At 44.8% G+C, this 27,415-nt stretch overlaps 1 protein-coding gene across 6 annotated transcripts in view; it reads left to right on the top strand.

The window, feature by feature from the left end:
- Positions 1–27,415, top strand: part of npnta (nephronectin a) — a 41,545-nt gene that overhangs the window by 6,842 nt on the left and 7,288 nt on the right. The window contains exons 3-11 of one of the 6 annotated variants that reach the window (XM_086119468.1): positions 4,728–4,778; positions 6,833–6,925; positions 11,343–11,426; positions 15,983–16,102; positions 17,230–17,349; positions 19,331–19,465; positions 20,832–20,954; positions 22,490–22,915; positions 26,444–26,527. In XM_086119468.1, coding sequence (XP_085975594.1) covers positions 4,728–4,778; positions 6,833–6,925; positions 11,343–11,426; positions 15,983–16,102; positions 17,230–17,349; positions 19,331–19,465; positions 20,832–20,954; positions 22,490–22,915; positions 26,444–26,527 — 1,236 coding nt within the window. Of the gene's footprint in view, positions 1–4,727; positions 4,779–6,832; positions 6,926–11,339; positions 11,427–15,982; positions 16,103–17,229; positions 17,350–19,330; positions 19,466–20,831; positions 20,955–22,489; positions 22,916–26,443; positions 26,528–27,415 lie in introns of all 6 variants that reach the window. The other 5 variants (XM_086119466.1, XM_086119469.1, XM_086119470.1 and 2 more) reach the window with 5 other exon arrangements.

The following is a 27,415-nucleotide window of genomic DNA, read 5'->3' as shown; positions in this document are numbered from 1 at the left end:
GCAAAAGATAACTAAAAAAAATACATCTGTACACGTTTTGGTCAAATGACACCAACTTTACATTTGCATCTTTTTTGAGGTTTAGAAATGTAATGCGTCTGTATTGATAAAGCAAAGCGGAGAAAGTGCAGAGATCCGTTTTCAAATGTTGGGAGAAAATATTATTAGACTTAGTATTTATACTTGCTACTTCCCGCCAGTGGGTGTTGCATAACTTTGAAAGCCACACGGCTAGAAATGACCAAAATCAACACTTGGAGCCTACTCTGTTGCAGTCTCCGCTTTGCTGCAGCGCCTGCATTCTCCTCGTCAATGAACTCGATCACCTTTTTGTCAGTTGTTGATTGTTCCCTCTGTCCAGTTTTGAAGTGGCAAAGGGGCAACGCTGAGTAAATTGCAACCTGTGGGAATCATATTGTCATCAGATCTAAAAAAAGTACCGGTGAAATCAAACAGCAGACGCATATTTTCGTCAGTGCTTGTGAATGGCCAATGAAAAAAATCAGCAAATCAGTTTGTTTGTGAAATTTACCCTACTGTGGCTCAGTGTTAATTCACTTAGTCACTTTTTTGGCAATTACTGTGCCATATCAAATATAATATACATACCAGTAGCCGAACACCAGCTAGCTTAGAGCGGCTACGACCATGTGCATTACGGGTGCTTTCGTAAATTCACTCTGACACCCTTCTGTGTTCCCCTTCCCATTAATTTCCAAATGCAAGATATTTTATAAACCAATCGGTGGCTCGTGCTTGAACTTTTTCCGCTGTCGCTGCCTGACACACTTTGTCGCCCCAAGTCCCCAATTGAAGCACCGACTGCGCGCTCCCGCACTCCTTTTTTAAGGGGGGCTCCCTGAGTAACCAAATGGGACATTTGAACAATCTCTGAGTTTTCGAACGGTCGGAGTGAAGCAGTCACCCCAAAACAACAGACACACATTGCGAGTATTCACTACCAAATCCGTCTCCCTTGGTATTTTGACGAGTCTAGCGCTAACTTGCTAACATGCTAATGGATGCCCTATACTGTGCTGCTGCTTCGCTTGCATGGTGCTCTGCTCAACCCGTAAACCTTTTCGACTGCAGGAAATGAATGGTTTCTCAGTCGGTTAGCCGAGTAGTGCGTTCATTTAGCATTGCATGGGGTAAACGGTCGAGCCGCTTTTCCAGTGGTGGGAAAAGGCTTAAAGGGGTTCATAGATCTGCATGAGTGGTATTGTTTTAATTTGGTCAATGATTTGTATTTTTGTTGAATTTAATCTTGTGTACATGGGGAAAGATGTCGCACACTGCTGTTTGTGATCCAAAGCTGGGCTCCTTGATGAATTTGTGGCGGCGGGCCATCCTCTGGCTCAAAGTGTACTTCCGGCGAGAAAAGAGTGAACCCACCCTGGCCCCGGACAGTTTTACATTCTTTGTTTTTTTTTTTTCTTTCCCTCCAGATTAATTGAAGGTCCTTCCAAAACAAATCTGCCTTTTTTTAATCCTCACCCTGCACTCAAAACATTTTTTAATAGAAAGTAGATCAGTGAGAATTCAGTCAAAAATCTCTTCAAAGTAAACATTGTATTCATTTCTGCATTGTTGCTATTGTTGACTTATTTCTCATGAGTCTTTTGCTAAAAAAAAAAAAAAAAAGCATGCTAATGTATTTAGTCATAAGCCTTATAGCTAACCAATTGAATTGACTTACTCATTATTAACTCATGCAAAAGGATGACCAGCCAAACAGTAGTGTGTGACCTTCTATACGGTTCCGGAGTCGCATGTGTTCTTTCTTGAGCTCATCCATCAAAAAAAGTTCAATGGAAGGCTCTACGCTCATTGAAATAAACGAGGGAACTTCCTCATTACTCGACCGGCCACCGTCTGCAATAACTCATTTAGCAATTTAACTGATGGCGAAAAGGACATTTTGCACCTTTTATTGAAACCCATTCGGTTGTCGCCCAGGCATAAAAAGTATTTCATTTTATTTTTTTGCACCAACGGGGGTAATAAATAGCAAACATATGAGTATGAAATTAGGAAAGGACAAAAACTTTTTTTAAGCCATTTTTAATCGTTTATTTCTGTTTTCGTGTCATTCAGCAAATCCGCCATCTTAAACTAAAATATATTTTGTTAGTGTGGACCTGGCCTGACATCCATTTACTTCAGACATGCATTCGTATTCCTCGTACGTGCAAGAAAGAGGAAAGAAAAGGAGCATAATCACGGCAGCGCGAACATGACAGGCTTCTTTCAGGTGCTTATGACCTTCACCTCTGACAGGGAAGATTAAATGAGCTCGCCGGTTCATGCAACGCCTCTCCCGGATTTAAAATGCATCACTTCTTTTTTTTTTTTATTTCTCCAAACAAAAGAAGGTAAGATGGAAGAATGAAAGCACAAAAGGAAGTTGAGAGAACGAATCCCGAGGTGTGAGATTGAAAGATTTAGCGCACAAGAGACCGAGGAAGATGAGCTGCCGAAATTTCTTTGGCAGGCTTCAACTCCGTGTTTAATGTTCAGACGCTCCGGAAGCTGCACTTGGAGATTCTTATTCCAGCCAGCTGCCGTCGGGATCATCTGACTGCAATGGGGATGGGGGGAATGAATGAATATTTTTTTTAGGAAAATGCTCAGTGATTAAACAACTGAATTTTGAAAATCTGAATCTAGAGATGTTTTACTTATTTTATGTCAGGAAAAACAAAATCTCCTTTTGGGGAAAAGTTTCATATTAGGTGAGGAGAGCAGTAGAGTATGTCATGTTTTTTTGTAAATGTGTTTGTTATCAAAGCTTTTCGAGGCGTTTGACGAGTTCTAGCTTTGTTTTTAACGTTTTCGAAAAGTCTACAAACCTGGCAGCTGTTTGTCTAATTGTTCCAAGTTGCTGTGTTTGACTGTCTTTTTTTTTTTTGGCTGAAGAGCAGTCGTACGTCATCTCGGCCATTCCACTGTAAAGTCGCTTCATTTGTGATAATCCAAAGCACATGCCAAAGGTTGCGACTTTTCTTACATCCCTGTTGTCATTGCAAAAAAAATAAAAATAAAATCAATTCGAGGTCATTCTTAACATATCCTATCCATTAACGTCTTTGCACTGTTGTGCTTACAGAAAAGGAACACGAGCAGGTCCAATATCAATAGAGCGATGAATAATATTGACCTGTAACCGCATACGTAGGCGGGTGAGAACGAGGTTAATTTTCGTCCCAGACAGGCCCTGTATTGCTTTCCCGGTGGGCTCCAAAAGCCACTGAGACCAGGATTTTGTTTGACTGGCTTTGTTTGGACAAACACAAAGATTATCTTTCCGCTCGGTCACTTGAGCTTTGAAAGCAGCGATTTAAAAAAAACACACAAAAAAAGCCGGTTTTAGTTTCACTTTTGTCCCGATGAACTGTGGGCCGGCTTTCTTTATCACTTCGTTTTTCTCGGGTTCCTTTTTTTTGTTTTATTTTTTTTTAAGTATGTCTGCCACTTGAGCTGATACATACAACAAATGGCCGTAGGGAGATAAGCCACAGTGAAAGCATTAACGCAACAGATTCCTGGCAATGAACAGGTTCAAAACACCAATCTCAGTTGATCAAAAAAGAAAAAAAATGAAATAAATTCAAGGTGCGTTGCCAAGTCTCCAAGGAAGGTTGCTACAGAGTGAGTTGTGTTTAAACCCAAGATATATACACACACTTAGGAATATTTTTTTAAACATTTTCAAGAATGTTGAGGCCCCCCAAAAATCCTTTGAAAAACGTTCATAATTTCAAGAACAGGAAAAAAAATTGTCGCTATGAAAGGCTCAACAAATTTCAAGCTAGCATTTGCGTTTCTGCTACCCATGCTACTAACTAACTCACACATGTGACTCCAGAATTTTATGATTACAGTCAAACCTTGGTTTTCGAACGTCTCTGTTCTCGACCAAATCGGTTTTCGACCCAAAATTTTGAGTTTTTTATTCCTCGGATTACGACCAAAAATCGGTTCTCGACCAAACTAAGCGCACTTCAATGTGCCACTTGACTCCTCTCGCCTTCCTTACACAAGGAAGTGACGCTTCCTCGTGTAGCGTTCCATTGTTAGCAGACGTATTCAATAAAGATTATTATTATTTTTTTTTAAAGACAGTGGTTTCGGTTTTAGAAAAAATCGGTTTTCGAACGGCCTTCTGGAACGGATTATGGTCGAAAACTGAGGTATGACTGTATTCATATTTATTTTCATGTTTGGGGGTTGTTGTTTTTTTTGTTTGGAAGGGGCGAAAAGACCCGTTTCCACTGAGTGCAATAGTTCTGTTCACCAAAGTGAAATTTGCAACACTAAACTGGAACTGTAATTCACATTATTTACACTAAGGCAAATCTGTGCGCTTCTCATTGGCCAGCTTGTCAAACTCCAACAGGGTGGAACATTTCCGTCGCAGTTGGCACTCGCGATGGGCATAACAATCAATTTGATTGATTGTTAAAAATAAAGAGCAACATAATCCATCGCTTTGGCATTCATTGTTCCCGTACTTGAATTTTTTTTTTTGTCAAGTGCCCATGCCGAGATGGTGCTTCAAAGGAAGTGCGTGGAAATGTATGACGTGGATCATTTATTCGGATACCCAAGTGAACTGAACAATTTGGTGGAACTGGGGCTTGAAAAAAAAAAAATTCACAAAGCCTCCCATATTGTGTCCAGTGCCCGCAACTGTTTTCTTGTCTGTCTGGCTGTTTGTCTTGCAGCTCCCCTCGCCTTAACTCGCAGGCTAGTCGGGATAAGGTGCCAGCCCCAAGGTTAGCTCAACATGTTGCTTGCTCGTATGATCGCTGAGCGAAGTGGAGGGCGGGCGGGGGAGGGGTGGGGTGGGTACAATCTTCTGAATCTTTATTTATAGATCCAAAGTCACTCCAATCACCTTGCCACTGAAACTCTTGAACCCAACTGTGGTGGAAATTCTGAAGCCTCCCGGACGGCTTGACGCTGAACGCGCATGGTCATGATCCAACTGGTCCCACGGTCGTAAAAAGCATGTTGTAGTTTGACGTTGGCGTACCAGTGCCGATTGACATAAATTCTCGCTTCATCCATCAGTGTTCCGTATCACTTCTAAGCCAGCTGACTTTGGATGACCGCCACCCTGGACTGGTGCGTTGCCAGCCAATTTTCAGGGCACTTATTGACAAATAACCATTCACACTCACATGGACAGTTTACCGGAAGAGCCTTGCACACATGCTATGGGATCGCGATTGGAAGCCGAAACACCCACGCTAAGCACGGGAAAAACATGCAAACTCCACACAGTGATACCGGAGTTGAGTTTCGAAACTTGAACTTCACAACTGTGAAGCAGACATGCTGGGCGCTACTTGACCGCTATTTACTGTCCTCTAGAAAATGGAGACGAAAGAACGATCATCTACAAAACCCAAAATAGCCCTTGGTCATCCGGTATCGATCGCACGGTCTCTTAAGCTCATCAGTTTGTTACCATAGTTGTCCAAATAATGTCCAAACATTCTTCCCTGCTTCCCCAAGCAGAGTGAAAGTGTGTCACCACTTGAATGTTGTTGTGAATGGAACGTCGGTCTTACCAGCTATGTTTGGCCTTCCAGCTGCTAAAGACTTTTTTTCTTTTTTTTTTTTTTTTTAAGTCCTACGCTATGCTTGATCGACGCTGACGGCCTCCCTGATCCCTCCGCCAGCTCCGAAACTTATAAATACTCTCGGAGGCCCTGCTGATGGCCGCCTCTGATCTGGCTTAGCATTCCTCTGCGTTGAGCTAACTTGGCAGCAGAGGTTCCTTTTCGTTTGACCTGCTAACAAAGCGCTTGGTTCCAGGCGACTTTCCAACAGCACCCTGATGGTCCACTGGACATTTCGATTATTCAACATTCTTTGTGTTTGAGCAAAATTACTGCAAAAATCATGCAGAATCATTCAAGCTTGGGAAGCCACACCCCCAAAATGCACGCAGGCCAATCAAGAGGTCTCGTTTGTGTTTGCGTCCGCTGTCACGCGCGACGTACGCGGATCTACACGCGAATCGACAAGTGTAATTCAGCTGCATGGTAATGAAGTGCTGCATCCTTCAGCGAAAATAGAATCAATACTTGCACTCTTTCAGCACTCGTAGTAGCTCCTCCCCTCATCACCATGGTTACCAATGCTCAGAAATGGCCCTGCAGCACAGTGGTCTTTGCATTATTATTATTATTTGTATGAGAGTTATTTGGCAAATTTGAATTGTAACAGTGACAACATCAGGTATCAAAGTCTGAGCTTGTGAACTAATTGGCGTTGTCATCACTTCATTGATCTTTAACCCCTTCTGGGACGGCGGACACTACAGTGGACAGCTGATCACGTTATCGGTTTACAGGTTATTATTGGTCGATGAAAGGGTTAAGAAACAGAAGGTCAGAGCTTTCCATTATTCTCGATGCCCATTGAAAATAATACTTTCAAAAAAAGTAATTGATTCATTGATTGAGTGACCCAAATGAAGCATGTGAATTCAGTTTGAAAAATCCTCATTCGCTCTGTTCAAAATGATACGTCAGCGAGCACGTCGCTTATGCTGGATGGTCTCTCGTTATTGTGACAAATGGTGTTAATAAATTGAAGCGATATATGCTCCGAAGGTGTCAAAGCGTCAATAGAATTAAGCCTCGCGGCCCCAACGCTCCATCAAACCACCATCACCTAGCTTATCGGATTAAGTCTCGCCCTCCATAATTGCGCCAGACTGCCGTTTTACGGCTTTCGAGTGTCCCGTTTTAAAAAAAGGCCGGGTGATGAAGCGGTGATATGAAACTCCTCTCCCTTCTCTGAATTTCCCACTCAGCACTTTGCCCGTCAGGCTGCAAGCATGGAGACTGCGTGGGGCCCAACCAGTGCAAATGTCACGCAGGATTCACGGGGAAGACCTGCAATCAAGGTGAGCCGTCAACATCTGAGGTCATCGCTTGCCACGCACGTCCTCAAACATGTCAACGCCCGTCATTTCTCGCCGCTCGTATCGCTTTGATTGTGCTTGAAAGTGAGCATAAAATATGATGATTGGGCGAAACGGCCCAAAGAGAGATGATATCATCGAAGCGTGTCATGTGCTCCCTGTTGTATTTTTTTTTTTTTTAATTAGTCATTCATTTTACGGATAATTTGGCAATCAATGATTTGAAGCAACAAAAAAGAAAAAAAGCGGAATTTCCCATCACGAATTTGGCTGGTGATCCAATTTTTTACAAGTGGGTTGAAAGGATCTTGAGGATGGCAGCAGTGAAGTGTGTCTTTTCAATCCATTCAGAGCCTTAATTTCAAATTTTGGCTTTCAGTGAAGAGATTTTAGTTCTACTGTCACCTGTTGTTTGTTTTCACATTGTTTTGACGTTTAGCAGTACCTAAGGGATTGTTTAAAAAAAGTCGCTGATTTATAGCGGATTTCATATCCCAGATAACGCAACGTGCTTCACAAACTGTAATTAAAAGTACAACCTTTAAACTAACTTACAGAGTTAAAAATATTTAAAATTAAAGAAATAAATTGTCAAAAGAGACAAAGAACAAGATTTTGGATAATATGATTTTAGAAATACTGTGAAGGACTTTAATCCGAGCTATGGCAAAAGAGTGCGTCGTTTTTAACATGGGTTTAAGAGCATTTACTCTTTCCTGGTCTGGTTTGAATCGTGACTCGTTTCAAATTATTCGCTCTGATAATAAAGGATGCAAGCAAATCGGAGAAGAGCATTCTCACAAGTACGGAGAAACAAAAAAATCTTTTTAAGGGTGATTTTGGGTGCCGTATTAACCATGGGTGCGTGTTACTCTCGGGATTTTAGAATAAATACAATCTTTAGCTTTAAGTTTCAATCAGCATTTAAAAAAAATAATTCAACTACCATAAATTTCCCCCAAAATGGAGTTGCCCGATTATGCCTTGCAGGAAGGCCGGCGCCCGGATTGAAAACCACAACCTCGGAACTGTGACGTGATTAACCACTCACGCACCGACGCTGACTGTCGAGCATTTTTATCGGAATAACATTTTCGTTTCTGGAGACAACCTCGGATGTTTTAAAGCCAAAGCACGTCATGGAAGCAGAGTGAATTATTCACGAGCCATAGATTAAACTTGCTCATTTAAATGCATGCCTTCATTAAACATTGATTAAGGGTTTACGATTGATGTGCGCCCCTTATCAAGGCGAGCGCCATAAGTCGGCCACCGGCTGGCGCGTGCCAATAAAAGGTCAAAGCGCCGCCGCTGCCGCCCCCTGTTTCAAGCGCTTAAACCAAACGATGACCCGGGAACTGAAACCGTAGGCAAGAGCCTTGATCAGTAAATGCAAATGAAACACGTCTGCGGTGCACCTGCATCCGTCAACGGACGCACATTCCTGTGCTTTGAGTGGGAGGCGAAGACAGACACGTGACCCCGGAGGCGCTCGGAGCAACAGCGCTTTGAAACGCACAGCGCAGCACAGGTTGAGCGCTTGATGCGCATACAGGATTTTTATTTATTTACGAAAAGTCAGGCACTGTTGGCTAATAACTAAAATAGCAATCCATGCTAGCCAAATTAGAAATCATTTTATTTTACTTAGCATTGTTAGCCGTTTAGACCATCGTGTGGATCCAAACACGACTGTTGCTTTGTTGTTTGTGCGGCACTATTGTCTTATGATTTTATTATCTATCCACCCATAAATTTTTTGATCCGCTTACCCTCACAAGGGGCACGAGGCGTGCCGGAGCATATTCCAGCGGTCTTTGGGCAATAGGCTGCGCTCACACTCGCACCTCGGGACAATTTCGAGTGTTCCATTAACCTGCCACGCATGTTTTTGGAATGTGAGAGGAAACTGGAGTACCCGGAGAAAACCCACGCAGGCACGGGGAGAACATGCAAACTCCACGCAGGAAGGCCGCAGCCAGAATCAAAAGCTGCACCTCTGTGCTGTGAGGTTGACGCGCGAACCAGTTTACCACCGGGCGGCCATAATTTACTATTTATCGGGAACCCCCCCCCCCCCCAATTTGAAACAAGCATGTTACATTGATTTTAACTGAGTGCATCACGCAAACCCACTTTTTAAAAATTAATCGATAACTCCAATGTTGTTTTGCGGCACCACTTTCAATTTTTTATAATTCTTTTTGTGTCCCTTTGGCAATTGTTTTTAAATTGTTGCTGCTTATCATTTTTAATCATACTGTTTTGGTTTTTTTGCATTTTAACTTTTCTGACAGTATGTCCTGTTCCTTGAACTGCTGACCGTTTTGTTTTTACCCGACGTCCACCATGAAGAAAAATAATCTTGACAATTAAGAAATAAACTGCAAACAAAATTAAACAAAAACTGCTGCAGAAGAGTGTAAAAGTAGGTTTCAAAAGCCTAAATTACATAACACTGAAATGACTTGACATCAGTTATTACTTAAAGAAAGAATGCTCTGGTTTTAACATTTTTTTCCAAGTACTCCTGATAAAGGCCTGCAATCCGATTCAGCCTCCCATTAGAGGCTCTCATTATGCACGGCAAAATGCTTTTTTTCCCCCTTTTTACCGACTTCCTTTGCTATTTCCGTGCGCACTGTCTCGAAGGGATCGCATAATATAAACGACTCATGAAACAAACTCCTGTCAAGATCCCCCTCCAGATGCCTGCAAGCGGATGGGGATTTTAATCACGCTGCGCAAATAAACCCATCGCCGCCATAATCTCTCCCGACAATTTGGCGGCACCGACTGGTGGCAGAAGCCAAGCTTCTAATTAGACGATTATTGCGCGTAGGTGACTTTAATGAGGTGGAGTCGACTTGGCTATTTAAAGACTTAGCTGCAAGCGCCGCGTCTCCCAACATCGCAGCACCTCCGTCTCCAACACCCGACGTCGTTTCATGTACACGGCGGGCCAGGAGTAGATCCGGTTTACACGAATCACCTTTTTAGAGAGGAAGAATGCAAGTTTGGTACTAATTGAACAAGGGTGGGATGAAGGAAAGAAGGGAGAAAAATGTATGAAAAAGGGAGAGTGGGAAGAAGAACGTAGGATGGGGGCGAAAGGGAGCTAGAAAAGATGGTCGGCGGTGAGGAATAAAGGAAGGAAAAATGCAAGATTGGAAGGCAGCAAGGATGGTTGGAGTGACTCAAAGTGAGAAAGGATGAAGGGTAAGGAAAGATGGAAGGTGGGGATGAAAGGAAGGTCGGAAGAATGGAAAGATGGAAACGAGCAAGGCGAGCCTCAGGAATGAAGGAGGAAAGAAGGGAAGGTGGAAAAAGGAAGGATAGAAGGAAGCAAGGGTGGTATGAATGGAAGGAAAGACGCAAGGTTGGATGATCGCGGATGCGATGAAAGGAAAGAAGGATGAAAGGAGGGACAAAGGAAGGAAGAATGGACATCGAATGACTAGATGGAAGATAGGAAGGAAGGAAAGTGTGAAGAAGCTCCCTGCCACCTTTTTGGATCTCCACCGGGCCACCACACCCGGTCTTCAAACACTCCTTTGAACCCTTAATGCTTGTTTAAAACCCTAATAACTGACTTGAAACCATCATTTTGACACCCTGACCTAGGCCAGGAACCGTACCTTTCAACCAGAACCTTGGCTAGAGACTCGATTTTGAAACCATCAAAACCCTTGCTTGAAACCTTTTTATTTGAAAACCCAATCTGGTCTCCTAACCTTTCTTGAAGCTAGATTCCGTAAATCCACCTAACCCTTTCTTTCCCTCTTTACAGAATTTCCGCCCGTTTGTGTAAAAATGGCAGCCTTTTCCAAGCCATATTCTAAACAAACTCGTCCGGTTTGAAACGTCTCCCTTTGAAATCCTCCGGCATCCAAAGACTTCAGAGCGCAGCGTTGTTCCCCGTCACATCCAAACAGGTGTCCGGTGCCGCGGGAGAACATAGTTGGACAGGGAGAAAGCGGAATGCCTCAAATTCCTCAGGCTTAAGCGTTTGTCGTCAGGGTGCGACGATTCGCTTCTTTAAATGGAAGCAAGCGGTCTTTGAGCCCCCTCCTGATGCGCTTTACCCGAAGGATGTTACAAATCCGCAAGATACTGTAATTCCCTTAGATCCGACTACAAAAAAAAAAACGGAAACGGCTGGCAGGAGAAAGAGACGACGGCTTTCTCCCAAATGGCCTTCCTCCACGTGCATCTCCGCAAGTGTAATCCTCTTTACTGCGTAATGTTCCCCTTTACTTTCCAGGAATGTGGCGGTCAGAGGTGTTCTAATCCACCGCCTTCTCATTCTCTTGTCCCCTCCACCACTTTTTCTCTTTTCGATTTACCTTCTTCCTTTCTGCCGAAACCATCTTCTTTTTTTCTCCCCCCTGCCAAGAAGATCAGCCGGACTATTTGACTCCACTGATGTGGTCCAGTCACCTTCCCGTATTCCTACCTGTGGATCGACATCCGGTGACGGAGGGTGAGATTTCTCCTTCCGAACTGGGAGGCCACACGAGAAAAGCACCAAAACCGGAGGAATGTCCGCACGAAATGCTGAGCATGCGTTGATTCGAAGCATTCGCCTTTGTCATCTCGCGCTCCTTTTTAAAGGCCGTTCTCAACCTTTTGGATGACGCTCACGACCGCTCTTTCGCCGTTAGTGCAGTGCCTGGAGAGCTAATCCCTGAGAAAAGGAGCCCGCTGCTGAGATCTATGTCTGTCGGGAATGCAGCACGGCATACCTCCATGGGACTCGTTTCCCAAGTACATGACTCCACTTCTCTTCACCGATGATGTGACCAATGCCTAATGATGGACATACACTGTGAGAATCACGCCGGATTCAACCCCAACTCACTTTCGGCATCTGGTTTTCCAGATCGGTCGAGGTGCAACTCAATTTGTAGTACAATCTATCTTGAGGGCTTTCTTCTTTTTGTTTGTGAAATCGATCCTCAGCTCGTCCTGTCAAAGACACCACAAAAGGCAGCCAAAGCCCTGGCGATTAGGAAAGTAGTAATTGGTCTCAAGGAAAACATTTTCGCGACACAAATCACAGGGAGGCTGGCTTCGGTTGTTCTTTGAGGTTATGGCGAGTCTTGACATGTGATGGGATATCCATCCTTGAAGAATGATTTTTTTTTTTTTTTTAAACGGCATTATTAGGTAGAATTTGCCTTTCAAAATATATCCTGGTGCGTTGAAAGAATCTTCCCCTATCTTCCAATTTATTGAGCTACACCCGCCTCTCTGCGTTCCTACAGAAAGTTAACACAACAGACAGATGGAGAGACAGAGAACGTAAGTAAAAACGACAACTTTAGAAGACGGGAGCTTTTAGCTCAACTCAACTTTGTTTATATCGGACTTGAAAACCGCCATTGCTGCATACAAAGTGCCAAGTTTACACCCCCCCCCCCCCCCCCTACACACTTGCCCAGTGCCTCAGGTGTGCGGACCAGATGAGACTGGGGATACCAAGGATGAAGCAGAAACAAAGCAGAACCGGCAAGTGGCAATTAGAAACAGAATGGAACATGACGTGGGTATAGTGAGCTAGCTAGAAAGTGCTAGACCCCGTAAGGGAGGAACGTGACAAGCAGCAAATGGGACAAGAAAGACGGGGGCACGAGTGGGTCTGGGTAGTTGGCTAAGCAGTGTGACACCTTGTGAAGACGGGTCGCCATGAGTAGCAAATGAGACAGGATGTAACATGGTTAGCGAGCTAGCAAAGCAGCACTACTTGCTGTGAGGAAAGGACGTGATGGGTAACGAGTAGGAGATAAAGAGCGGGCGATTGCAGTGGTGAGTTGGGGTTTGAAAACAACACTTGAAAAAGGTCCAGTGTGTGTGTGTCCACCCCCACCTCCCCTGCTTTAGCGTTCCACCACCACTCTTCAGCCTTGAGCTATCACACTTTTAGACTTTTCTCTCTGTCACTTGTCACGTCTCTGCATCATATGCTTTTCTCCTCACAGGCTGTTTGGCATGTGCTCTCCAAAGGTCCTCTTTGAATCCCTGTATTCTTCTTTTGGCAAATAAATTGCTGGGGGGGGGGGGGGGGCTTTAACACTGAAAACTGGCCTGATGTACAGAAAATGATACTCCCAACAACCAGTTTCACTGATCACCATGAAATTGAAAGGACATGTCTTTCATGCACCCTGTAACCTGACACCATGATTAGCTGTCCACTGTAGTAACCGCTGTACCTAAAAGGGTTAAAAATATATATATCTCAAAGACTCCGAATTGAAAAGTGAGTCAGTCGCTTTGTTTTGATTTTGACAGATTCCTACAAGGGGTTTCGGCCAAATCAGCCCCAAACGGAAGCAGTTACGTTGGCATATTTGCAGCTTTCATGCCGGTTTGGTATTCGGCGCCACAGGCAAGCAAAGACCCCACTGAACGCCATCGCTTTTGGTTTCTTTGTTGTCACAGTAATGAGAGCACCTGCCGTCGATTTAAGGGGAAACACTGTTCGTTTGGTGAGCAGAAAGCATTAACTCATTTAATGGCAAGGACTTTTTTATTTATTTATTTTTTAGAATTGTGCATTCAATCCCCGGTACTTTTTTTTTTTCACGTGTTAGGGTAAACAAGGGCCTGAAAACGGCTGGCACTTAATGCGATAATTAAAAAAAGTGAAGAAGGGATATTTTTTTTTTTTTAATGTTTGCCGTGCATGAGTGCGCACAGCCGTAGAGCTTTAAAGACGAAGCAGTTAAATGCTTCCCTCTGACAAGGGCAGGGCAGCGTTCATATGAAAAGGCAGGTGAATTATTTTCAGGCCTTTAAAAACCGCAGGTGGTGTTGCGTACGTAGCCCCTGCAATGCGATTTATGATTGGGAAAATACGACCTGCGGTCAACCTGTTACTTTGTGTAAATGAAGCAGTCAAATCGTCTTCAGTTCTGTCATGAAAGTCGCTAATAAAGAGGCAAACAAAATCGTCAACCGAACTTCCACAGGCCGCGTTGCACTTATTAGAATTATTAAATGAGTTTTAATAAAAAGGCCTCATTTGACAAGAATTTTGGAGTGGTTGATGCACAACTGTGACATTAAGATTAATTAATGGAAGAGAAAATAATAGCTGAATAGCTGTCCACGCTAGTAACCGTCCCTGAAAAGGGTTCGGGGGCGGGGGGAGTTTTTTTTTCCAAGCATCTTTAGTTCTTCCAACTTTTGTTTGCTGAAACGCTGTCACCCCGCAAATTGGGACTGCGGACAGGGAATGCATTCCACAGCTGCATTCAAAGCTAAATGCCAACTGTAGCCACCCATTATTCCGCCAGGCTTTAAGCGACTACAATTTGCTATTAATAGAAGAGTTCCGTCTTATGTCCAAATGAGACCCGCAGGTGCGCATTGCGTTAAATGCGGAAGGTATGCAGAAGACCCGCCAACAAAGCGCCGGGCACGTTGTCCATGGTGCTTAAGTTGGCATCGTTGACAAAGCAGCCGTCTGACCTTAACACATTGCGACCATGGAATCTATATGTGCAAGATAAAACCGGGTTTATTTACCAATGTCATGGCGACAACTGTTGATGCTCCGTTTGCCTCCATTTGATCCCGGGACTTTTGTACTCTTTGTTAGCATGTGTATGATCCCGTTTGTAGCCTCACCCTTAAGCTCTTCTTCCACGCTCCGTAGCACCGATTGAAGAAAGCTAATTGGCTCTCCGTTTACCAAAGCTGCTGAAATAATAGCCTTACGGTATAAGCGCTTTAATTTGTGGCAAAATATAGTTTTGTGGACACACGTCAATGTAAGTTGTGTTCGAAAAAAAGACACTTGCCCGTCTGCAGTTGAGTAAATAAATGCCCCCCCCCCCCCCCGACGCAATTTGTGGCTGCGCTACATTAAAGTGTCGCGTAGAATCATAGGGCATGATTTGCCGCCACTTCACTAAATATGCTTTATAGAGTCTTATGATTTAATGCGCCCGTGGATGAAATAGTTGCATTCACAATGTAAAGGACTAAATCAAAGGCTATTGATTTGCTTCCGCCTTTTTGGTGCGCGTGAGATGCAGCGCGGCGTGCAGTGCTCCCAAGGAGAAGGCATCAGAGCCATTAGTCACACCCGTGGTTTTTCACACTGGGAAACATCAAAATAGTCAGCCGTCGGGGAGTCTGGGTATGAATAAGGAATAAAGCTGTCACTTTGGCCTGGTTAAAGCATTTAGAAAGCAGGCGTAAGAAGAAAATGAAGTCGTATCAGGATCGTTTCTCAGCTTGCTGACGGGTAGAAAGCGGCGATGACAGTGACGTGAAGGCAGCGAGGGAGCGGAGATTTATGCGGTTATTAACTCTGGATATGCTACCTATGCTCTTGTGGGGGCGGGGGGGTAGCGCTTAATTTTTTTCTGATGGGATTTTTTTTACACACCCCATAGGTGGCCTGTCAACATGAAAGAAGCCAAAAATGATGCACTGCTTCTATGAGAGACAGCTGGATGGCGTCCCGGTGAACTTGCCATGAGTCAGCAGGATTTGATAACATCGATCGATCACGTGCAGCTAGCTTTGCAAACTTCTGTCAATTGTCAAAGTTGGGAACTTTCGATTAACTCGACATCCCGGTTTTTGTTCGCCAACGAAATGCATTGATTATTCAAGAATATCTAAAACCTGATCCAGTTTGACTAATCTGCTGAAATGCCCTGCGTTACATTTGTATGATTGTGTATGAACATCCGCTTATGACAAAAAGAAATAAAATGATCATATTTAAGATTGATAATGATACCTTTCAATTCATGTGTCCAGTTTGGAATATTTACACAAAAAAAAATGACCGGAAATTCGCCACCCCTTTGCAACTCTTAGTGCAGTGGACCTTTTCAGTCACTTCGAGGCTTCCTGTGGATGAAGGTGAACTCCTTGGGCACGTGCAAACATGTCGGAACTTCTCCAAAAACACAGACTGCTCCCCTTGAATGGATCCAACCTCTTCACCTCTGCCCTCCCTGACTAATTTCTGCCCCTCCCTCGTTCTCCTGACGCCGTTGCTCGTCTTGTCTGCAGATTTGAACGAGTGCGGGCTGAAGCCACGGCCCTGCAAACACAGGTGCATGAACACCTACGGCAGCTACAAGTGCTACTGCCTCAACGGCTACATGCTGATGCCCGACGGCACCTGTGGAAGTAAGTACTGAATGTCTCTGACAGTAAATTGGAGTAAATATGAGGCCAGTACATGTACACAGAAGAGCCTTTCATGTGCCTCAAAATGGCTGGATTACATATGCAGTAGAATATAATGAGAGTTTCTCATGTCTCAAAATAATTGAATAACAGCAGCACTTAACAAGAACATCCAACTATTTTATAAAATTCCTATCCATCATTTTAATATCAGCCACCGACAGCAGAATTACGCCATACAGAAAATACTGTCTGCCCTCACTACTTTGCAGTTCAGTTCGTGTGAATTCACTCTGTTGCGGACTTTCATTTCCGACCCCAACTTCATGCATACAGTTGGAGTGTAGCAATCCTTAAAAAAAATAAAATAAAATCTGGAATAATGAAATCTTATAGGCTGCCCTCTGATGTTTCCCAGCAAAGGGAGAAGATGCCTGTGCATGTCTCCCTATAAATTCCGTCACCTCTCCTAATAAACATTCTCTCTTTTCATGTTTTTCCACCTGAGCGCCCTGTCATTTCCAGTATCTCGCTTTTTTTTTTCATCGCTTACCGCTTGAATCTGTGTTTCGCAGTGCCGCGTGAAGGACGGTATTAGAATTGCCTCTGCCGCTTGAGCTCTGATCAATAGATCAGTGCAGCATTTAATCAGCTCGCTCCAACATCATCAAACTGCAAGACGTCCACAAGTGCCCCAGCAATTTCCTCGTCACGGTTAGAACTTATCGAGATGACGTGAGCAAATTCCAGTTGACCCTATAATCGTTCTGGAGGGATTTCGTGTGCACAACATGAACCGACGACGTCTCATCTGAAGTTGCTGACGGGACGGAAAATAGACAAGTCTGCCGTAATTATAGATTTGCAGTATTGCTAGATGATGTTAGGCCGCATTTCAAACCGCTGGGCCACCGGGATACCCTGTGTGGGGGAAAAAAAAATCCTGGCTGAGAAATGATAAATTATGTATGTATGGTTTGGTCCTTGAAGCACTGGAATGCGACAATGTCACAGTGTTTTTTGTTCCTTTTGTCCCCGCCCACAATCGGCCTTATCGTATGGCCAAAGCGCTTTCTCTCGGGGCACCAGCTTGCGCTAATGTGTCTCGTTTCCTTTGTAACTACCAGACCTTCGCACTTGCAGCATGGCCAACTGCCAGTACGGCTGCGAGGTGCTGAAAGGGGAGGTCCGATGTCAGTGTCCGTCGCCGGGGCTACAGCTCGCTCCGGATGGCAGAACCTGCGTGGGTAAGTGACATCACCGTCTTGATTTACCTCCTCTGGCTTGAAAGTTGAGCCGCCGGCTGCTCCTCCTTTTTTGTAGGACTCACGCAATACATCACCGAAAGGAATGCTGTGGGGGGGGGGGGGGGTTTACTCCCCTTGGATCTAAGAGAAAACTTTTGTTTCATTACTTTGGCTGAGCGCGCAATTTGAAATAATAAAAATTGGTTGAGGAAAGAGCAAAGCTGGGAGCAAAAACAAATCAGAGGTGGACATCCTCCAAAGTCGAGCCCAGCTTTTTTTTCTTTTTTTTTTTTTTTTGACCGCGGTGGTTCACAACCATTTGTTCAAATCATCAAGCTGTCAAAGCCGTTCTTTTATAACAGGGGTGTCAAACTCGTTTTTGTCACGGGCCACATTGTCGTTACGGTTTCCCTCGGAGGGCCGTTATGCATCTTGGGAAACCACGTATTACATCCACAGTGCACCAAAAAATTGATGAATAACTAGTTTTACAATCAGAAGTCAAGAATAATGACTATTATTGTGGATGACATAACAATTTGAAAATTTGGTTCAGACTTTAGCGAGCATCGTGGAGCTTGACATGCTTCATTTGCTTTCACGGGTCACATAAAATGGTGTGGCGGGCCAGATCTGGCCCCCGAGCCTTGACTTTGACACCTGTGTTTTAGAAAGTTCCTCTGTCTTGTCCAGGGAAAGCAAGACGACAACAAGTTTTCATTTCTGCCTTACGGCCCCCGAATAACTTGCGGGTCGGGTAATTGTAGGACACGGAATGGACATGAGTCATAAAGACAGGAGGAGGAGAAGCAAAGTCTGCTGCAGGTGTTGCAAGAGGATCCCCACTTCCGGCTTAGTCTTCAACTTTTTATGACCTGATTATTTTGTTGCAGGACAGACCGTTCACCAAAATTCAAGACAGCCCCCTTTCTTTTGATGGTTCTGGTTGGCAAAAAGGACCGGTTCTTAGCACATGGACCCCAAAACAAGAAGCTTCTGGCTTCAAATCATGTACTCCCTTCACAAGACCTATGCTAGCTTCACGGAAAATTTGAGCGCATGTCGTCTGCCTCTTTTTCTGAATTTTCATGACTGGTTTAAAACGCGGCACGGTGGAAAAACTGGTGAGCACGTCCGCCTCACAGCGCAGAGGTCGCAGGGTTTGATTCCTGCTCTGGGCCTCCCTGTGAGTAGTTTGAATCTTCTCCCCCGTGCCTGTTTGGGTTTTCTTCGGGTACTCCGGTTTCCTCCCACATTCCAAAAACGTACACGGCAGGTTCACGGAACACTCCAAATTGTCCCGAAGTGTGATTGTGAGCGCGGATGATTGTTCGTCTATGTGCGCCCTGTGATTGGCCGGCAACCCGCTCAGGGTGTACCCCGCGATCCTCGTGAGGATAAGCGGATCAGAAAATGGATACAAAACTATAGACGAAGGGGGGAAAAAAAATGTCTGTCATCACCAATGTGCGTCTGGAACTCCTACAATAAACGTTCTGCCATCGTGGATGTTTACGCATACTGTATATTGGTCGATGGTTTCAGATATTTCATAAATGTAAACACGGCGATACAAAATGCGGGTCACTTACAAGTATGTGTAAATAGACCAAACGAGAATAGGATAAGCGGTTCAGGAAACAGATGAGTGGATTGTCGATTGATTGACAAGGCGGGGTTGAAGATCAAGCCGAAAGACATCAGCGTGGAAGGGGAAAGTAAGAGGGGCCTCACGGCGCTAATGGGGGGGCGGTGACTCTTGGCACCGAAAGCCACACTAAGAATATTCTAGGAACAACATGTGAGGCCCCCCATTGCCAAACGAGCCCGGTCTACAGTCTCGTCTAATTTTGACTCTTGCCCACATACCGTAACAACGTCCACATGGCCAAAGATGAGACGCTCATGTCCGGGGAAGGAAAGCGCAAACGGTATGAATGACTAATAGAGATCTTTGATCTTCCTGTCGCCATTTTCGCAGACGTGGACGAGTGCGCCACCGGGATCGCCGTGTGCCCCAGATTCCGCAAGTGCATCAACACCTTCGGCAGCTACATCTGCAAGTGCCACGACGGTTTTGACCTGCAGTACATCAACGGGAAATACCAGTGTATCGGTACGCGGCACTCCACATTTGTTTTGTGGCCATTCGGAACTGCAAATCCCAATGCTTGTCATTTAGAATTTTTGGAGGATTTACGAGAAGTCCAACGGTTTATTTCCAAACAGCCTGGCGAGTGGGTGTGTGAAGAAAACGCCTCATATTCAATTAACTCTCTTTAACCTTCTGCGTTTTTATCCTCACGATTTGTGTATGCCTCGCTTCCTTTTTTTGGGGGGGGGGGGCGATTCTAGCTGGGGTAATGGGTTTTTGTCTGATTTTGTAATTTCCAGTTTTAGCTTTTTAAATGCAGTGGCCATCAAGTCTGCGGCTCCTGTACAAACGGCAGGTTCATTTTGGATTTTTTTTTCCTCTCCTTTTAATGTGATCTATATGACGCACACAACTCAATAGGAACGTCAAATTTATTTTCGAAAGCAGAAGCGTGGCTGAAAGACACTTTCTCTGACATTTTAATGTATTCATTCTTTTCATTTTTTTTTCTTTGAAATTTTTCGGCGGAATTCCAAGTTGCAATGCGTTGCAAAAGGTTGATTGTCAAGGACAAGGTTCCCAAACTTAAAAGTACCCTCATCATGATTGGCTTCTTCATATTTCAATGGGTCAAATTCCAAGGTGTGATGCATTCGGTGTCCACCGCGCTCCAGAATTAGACTTACAGTGGTACCTCTACTTACGAAATTAATTGGTTCTGGAAGAAATTGATCAACGAGAAAATTTTGTAAGGACGCATTTTCCTATAAATGCCCGAATCCGTTCCAAGCCTCTCCAAAATTCAGACATAAATGTTTTCTAAACCATAAAAATGCATCAAAATATGTAACAAAAAACATTTACAGTGATATTATTGCGCAATAAATGAAAGTTGTGCATAATGTAAAAAAACAAAAAATAGAGTAAAGAGTAAAAATGATGGTCATTTAACTTTTCATTCATTTTTTGCCCTCTTTAGTTCACATTCTCTCTCAGAAGTGGTTTTTACCTGGCGCTTTGTAAAGAACCGATCCAAGGACGTTTGCTTTTGTCTGCTTTTAACAATCCTTCGAAAATGTCCACGGCAAACACCAGCATAGTGAGCGATCGCCCGATTGGTGAACACTTTTTCTGAGGATTTAAATTCACGTAAAACTATCGGAACATGGAAAATGGCAGACCCTGTGCACGATCAGACATATGGTTTTAGAAGGCTTTTGGTGGCACATGTGTAACCCTTGTGATCCTACCTTAACACCATCAGGTTTTGGCCGCAATTGGCCTGCTAATAATCTTTTGCAGTCGTGTCACGATTGCTCATTCAATTCCGTCTGTTTGCCCCGTACCCTCACGTTTTCGGGGGGGGTGGGGGGGTTCTCCCTTTCAGACGTGGACGAGTGCTCTTTGGAGACGGCTCGCTGCGGCCGCTACGCCACCTGCTTCAACACGCCGGGCTCGTACAAGTGCAAGTGCAAAGACGGCTACAGGGGGATGGGCCGCGACTGCAAAGGTAAGACGACACGGGAAAAGGAGATGGGATGAGCCCTCTTTTCTTTTTGAGAGTTGTCAATCACTGCAGAAAGGCCCACCGCACCCTCCTCCGTTTTTGCATCCTGATCACGTTTACCCAGAATGTTCCTCGTCCATTCTGTCTATTTGAATCAGGGCAAAGAGTCATTGAGCTCGCAAAATGTATTTATTTTACAGGAGGGTTCCTCCCGGCTCTCACACACTCCATTAGTTCCCAGAGAATTATATTCGTTGAGTCCTTCGGCAGACATTAATGGAGTGGCAATCCAGTAAGCAGGAAGGACATGCCACTTCCTTTCCCCATCATCAAGGGCGTCAGGGTGGGTGTTGGGACTGGTGAGATGGGAGTGGGGCATTGCGGGGCGGGGGGGGGGGGGGTCCTTTTGCAATATCCAACGTGGGAATCACATATCAAAGTCCAGCGTAAGATGAGAAGGTGACAACCGAGGTACACAGCCTTTGTCCACGCACATTCCTCACACGTGGACACCCGGATGAGGCGACCCCCCCACTCCTCCTCCACACACCCCAACAAAACCGCAGACCCCCATCATGCCACCTGACGTGAAGAATGCGCACGAGAACAAAAGGACAAAGTCCATGACATCATCAAAATGTGGTTTGCATGTGGTCTGGCCCCCCACTGTTGGGGCACAGAACTTTCCTGGCTTGACTCGCGTCCGATTTAAGTCGCCATTTTAGGTTTTGGGACTTGCTTAGGCACTCCGGAGTACAAGGTGCACCTTCCATGAATGGCCTATTTTAAAACTGTTCATCTATAGTGTGCACCGCATGAAGAGGGCGCAAAGAATAAAAGCTACAATAGTGGCTGCAGTTGCGTTATACATCCACTAGATGGAGCGACGCTAAAGGGAATACAATACAATACAGCTTTCTTTGATTCGAGCTTTTGCGAGCGCTGCAGCTGGAACAAAGCGTTTTACAGAACATTTAAAATACGACGTCCAAGAAATCAGAATATTGATCCATATATAAGGCGCATCGTATTATAAGGTACACTGTCAGCTTTTGAGAATGCTTTTAGGTGCGCCTTATAGTGCGGAAAATACGGTACCTGGATAAATATTTCAAACCAAACCATTCCTTAAGGTGAAAACGCAAAGGTATTGAACCTCAAATTTTAATACATAGGCAGTGATTATTTTGCTTATTGAAGGAGCGCCATTCACATTCACACCACACAGGACATTTTTTAATGTAAATGGTTGTTTGTCTTCATGCGCCCTGCGACTGCGCCCCGCTTCTGTTGCCAAAAGTCTGCAGGGATAGGCTCCAGCTCCCCTGCGACTCTGAGCGGCTTAAGTGCTATAAAACCGCCCGTGGCTGTGTGACGTGCCGCTTATTTGAAGAGAGACATTTGGGGGGCATCACAGGATTGAGGAAGCGACTTCATGCATATTAAAAATGTTTTTGTGACACTTAATGGCCAATTGTCCGCCTCGTTACGCTTTCACTACTTGTTAACGCTCCATCTGCACGCTCTCGTCATTCCAGCCATTCCCAAGGTGGCCATCGACCCGCCGAGACCCGGCAAACTGCCTCCCAGCTTCCACAACCACCTGCCGGACATTGACCAAAGAAGGACCACCACCACCACCACGCTAGGTCCACTGGTGACCCACCGGAGGGTGTTCACCGTCGCCCCCAAAACCACGACGACCGCCACCCCAACAACGCCCACGACGACGGCGCCTCGGAGGAAGATGACGACACCCCCGCGCAAGACGTCAACTCCGACCCGGAAGCCCTTCGTCCCCACCAGGAAGCCACCTGCGCCCACTCGCAAGCCCTACGTCCCACCAAAACCGGTGACCCCCACCAGACGAACCACCACGCCGATTCCACCAACGCCTCCGCGGGTGACCACTGTGGACAACAGCATCCACAAGGATGTCACCAAGCAGCGAGGAGACGTGCACAGTAAGTTTTAAAAAATTTTTAAAATGTTTTATTTATTTTTCTTCCCATCATGCAGCATGAATAAAAAAACATTTTGTGGCTCTTAGTGGAATTATAGGAACGTTCAGAGGCAGCGATGGTTTTAAAAGCTACCTTGCTAATAAAGGTCACAAATCGGACTTTTAAAAGCACTTTCAGATTCTTTGAGACCGTTAGTAAAGCACGTTATTTTTCCACCCTTTTCTCGTCATCGTTGTTCATTTGACAGCGCCAAGGTGAAAAGATCACCTGAAAGTGCCCAGTGATGAATTCCTCATGGACCTTACCGGACCGAGATGATCGCGTGGATCAAAATTTGTCAATACTTGGCCTTTTTAATGCGACATCAGTTGATCGCCTGCCATGCGCGACCTATCGACGACGTCATCGATCGCATCCGCCGCATAAGACGTGACGGCCAATACAACCTCATTCAGTCCGAAGTCTTTCTGTGCCGCCGTAGTGTTTTATGTGCGTACGCCCAAAATCGAATCTATTTTTAGCCTCTTCGCGCTTCTTGTGGGCAGAAACACGAGGAGGCGGAAGTTCCGGCTCATCAACCTCGACAATCGAGTCACAAAGTAATGGCGTTCGTGGAATGGGGGTGCATGCCACGTTTGTCACTGCTGGTCGCTTTATTTATCTAATTTTTTTCCGACTGCAAAGCATCAATGGAAATTTGGGGATTCGAGTGAGTCAGATACGAACTAAACTCAGCTGCAAAGTTGGTTGTCGCAGGTGAGGTGTTTGCACGAGCAGATGGTGGGCTTTAATTAGAAATGGGGGGTGGGGTGGGGCGGGGTGATGGTGGGGGCGATAGGGGCGGAGAGAGGGTTTCATTAGCGGCTGTCAAGAGCTGCTTTTAAGAGCCGAGTCCCCCACCGAGCAGTTATTCATCTCAGCGCTCGCAAATAAAAAGCAAAGGTGCCTTGAGGATATTTATCGAGGTTCATCATTGGGTGCAAATTGCCAAACCTATCGAGGCGATCGTCTTCATGCAAACATGTTGCAGACAACGCAGCTGAGCGCGCACACACACACACACACACACACACACACACACACAACAGAGCTAACGCTAGCGTCAAGGCTGTTAGTCGTTTCCCAAATTTTTTTTTCCTCCGTTCCAATAATCAAACAATCTTAAATAATTTTACCGTATTTCCCACAATAGCGGTCTCCATGCTTGGCAACAAAACTCCTCCAAAATGCCCCTCCGATTCCCAAGGTGCATCGTCCATGCCAATGAAAAGAACACAGCGCCCCAAATGAAACCGGTACTTTTTCCAGTTGACCTGCAGGGTTTTCCCATTTTGCCAGACTTCTTCAAATCGTGTCCTGTCGGTGCTACGGTCCCAATTAATTCACAAGGTTGTGTTGTCCATTCCATGAAATGAATGCCACACCTTTTATGCCTGGTAGTCTCTGCAGTTGAGTACATTCATGAAATATATCTAGCAGGAGTCACCAGATCGCCCCGACAGACCAGTAGACCGCAGGACTGATGACATAGAGGCCCGTATTGGTATCCAAGAAATCGCTCTCCGTTTTAAAAACGGTTCATGAGCCCAAATTTGTAGTTTTACCGTATTTCCTCAAGTGCTGTGCCGCAAATTCATAGCAATGCGCGCTATCATCCACTGTAAGAAATTAAACCCGCATCCCAATTAAATGGTGTGGTACTCCAATTCAGTAACCTGCATTTCCTGAAATGATGTCCTTGGCTTTAACTCTTTGGGCCTGTTAATCGGTGTGTGCACCAAACTGTCCCGCCAATAAATAATCAAAACACCGCACTCTAAATATGATAAAATCCCATTGATGCATTAACAGATTTTTTTTAAATCCAAAAATAATTAAAAAAAAAAAAAAAAAGAAAAAGGGAAACAATCCTCCATTATTAAGCGATTTTCATGAACAATAGCCAGTGTGCTGTGCTGTGAGAACGCGGGTGTTTTCCTCTGCATGACCATATTTCCCACAAGCAACAGATGCCATCGCCACATTCATCACTGGCTACATGATGAGGGTGTGTCCAAAGAGTAGAAATACATCTCCTTCGGTGTCGTCCATTCGGAAGAGGATAAATATGTGCCTGCATCTAATAAGAGGACGCTTGATCTGTTTTCAGCCTCTTGCCTCAGAGTTCAAGTTACACTTTTTTTTTTTTTTGGTTATAATAAAGCCGTATCATTTTATTTATACACTTTGACCGGATGCATGATATCCAAGTAGAAGGAGGGAGTGTGGGGGGGGGGGGGGGGGTGATGTAGTTTGGGTACATTCCTTCAACACCATCTGTGTCCACACACACACACACACACACACACACACTGCATGCCAAGGATCGCTGGAGGTTCTGGTGCGAGTCTGACCTACTCCGCCTCCTCCTCCACTTTCACGGCTTTTCGGCATTTAGACGTTCTGCCAGCTTTTATGACTCACTTGTTGGAGCCATCGGAGGTCACATGCATCTGGAACAGGCTCACTCGAGGCCCAATGTATTATTATTATTATTATTATTATTAGTGCGTCTCATCTAATCATGCCGAGAGCTTGATTTCTTTATCATGCAAGCCTGAAGGGTTTTAACCAATAACTATAATTCGAAACATACCAGTCTCACTGTATTTATTTTTTAAAGTTAATGTACCGTAATAATAGGATCCATTCAGGGTTTTTTTGTTTTCTCTTGACTGTTCGGGAAAAGAACCAACAAAGAAAAGTAATGTACCGTATTTTCACGACCATTCGGCGCACCGTATTGTTGGGCGCAGTCTCAGTAACGGGTGCTGTTTCTGTATTTGACACATACACAAAACGCACTGTATTATTGGGCGCAGCCAGGCATGGTAAAACATACGCCAGTTTAAACGTACGGCATGCTAGGGGCGTGCCTTTAGCGTCCTCTTACACGCCCACCCTTCACTCATTGGCGGACTTCAGCATGCCTGTCGTCACTCACTTCCTTCCGCCTTTTCTCTGTAGAAACTGCGTGTCGGCCAGAAGTGCTCACAGTCAGGCTTTGGAACTCTGCGCATACACTAGACGTTCCGCATTATAAGGCGTCCTGTCCATTTTGGAGAAAAATGTTGACTTTTAATGGCGCCTTATAGTCGTGAAAATACGGTAGTCTTTTTTTTTTTTTTTTTTTTTAAAAGGGAAGTCAACCCCCCAAAATTTTCTTTACAAAATTTTCTATGCAGCACCACTCGTTCAAACGCGGGATTCTGATTAATATTGGGTTCGTGGAATATGAAGTAACTAAATCCAACCGTTTGTTTGGGTGGCGGACATTTTTTTTTTTTTTTTGAAGCACTGCCTGCTGGATGACAAATTAAACACTCACAAGTCAAATGTTTGCTCTCAACACAAAACAAACCAGAAAAATCAACCGAGAGTCGGCGCAAGTCTCAAAAACCTCCGACGTTGGGCCACTCGTCAATTCACAAGGTCTCAGTGTATCGTCCTTTCTTCACGTATTCACGTTGACCCCGTTTCCCTCCTCAGTCCCTCGGAACCACAACCTCAACACAGTGCTGGACTTTGACATCGAGCTGGGCAACACGGCCGACGAAGCCAAGGACGACGCGGGTAAGATTTTTAGCGCTTCCCGCATTTTTTATACAGCAAACGTTGTCCATGAGCTAGATTGTGAGCTACCGGTAGCTCGCGAAGGACGTGTCGCCCGCTCTCATGGCATTAACTCACTCGCTGCGAGCCTTCCCTGTTTTATGCTAATGATGCACCTGCCTGCCCGATGAGGAGAAAGAAAAAAAAAAGTTGACTCCCACCTGTCATCCATTGTGACATCTGACACTTGACTGACGTACAGAGCAGCCTGTCGCATGCTTCTGTTTCTGTATGAATGGCTTCATGCAGTTATGTCAGGTACACCGCGACAAGTTGGACATCTAAGGAATTGCAAGTATATTTTTGAAATGGAAAAAATAAACAAAGTGGAGGAGGTAGATCATGAGGACGTGGCTGGTTTAGAAGTAGCTCGCGCGCTGGAAAAAATTGCTCTCCTCCAAGCGAGCCCGAGGGTGTCTTTGAACATCTGCGGCTCAGACGAAATGACGGATGTTCTTCCCGTATTGCCGTCGTCACGGCAACATCATCCCTCGCCATTGCACACTGTGAGTGCATGCATGGATTTTTCTTTTTTTTATTTTTATTTTGGGTGTGAAGAGAGCACGTTCATTTTAGCAGGCAAACCTTTTGCTTCTGTTTCGAAGTAATCACAAAATCACAACACATGGTCAGTTATAGAGTCAAACTGCCACTGCCACACATTGTGGCATTGTGGTTAACTATCACACTCAAGTGTAAAAGCAATTTCACCGCGTTGAAATAAAATTGTAAGAAAAATGAGCCAATCCATTTTTCCATTTTTTCTGAAAAAAAAGGAGAAGTTGCATAGAGTAGATTTGCCGAATGCACAATACAATGTCTTCATTTTAGGTAAAATGATTTGAATTA

This window comes from Hippocampus guttulatus, chromosome 9 (assembly GCF_054856545.1).
Source record: "Hippocampus guttulatus isolate MCC_2025c chromosome 9, RoL_Hgut_1.0, whole genome shotgun sequence".
NCBI lineage: Eukaryota > Metazoa > Chordata > Actinopteri > Syngnathiformes > Syngnathidae > Hippocampus > Hippocampus guttulatus.
Note: the sequence above shows the minus strand (reverse complement) of the source record. Positions and strands in the feature narration are given on the sequence as shown.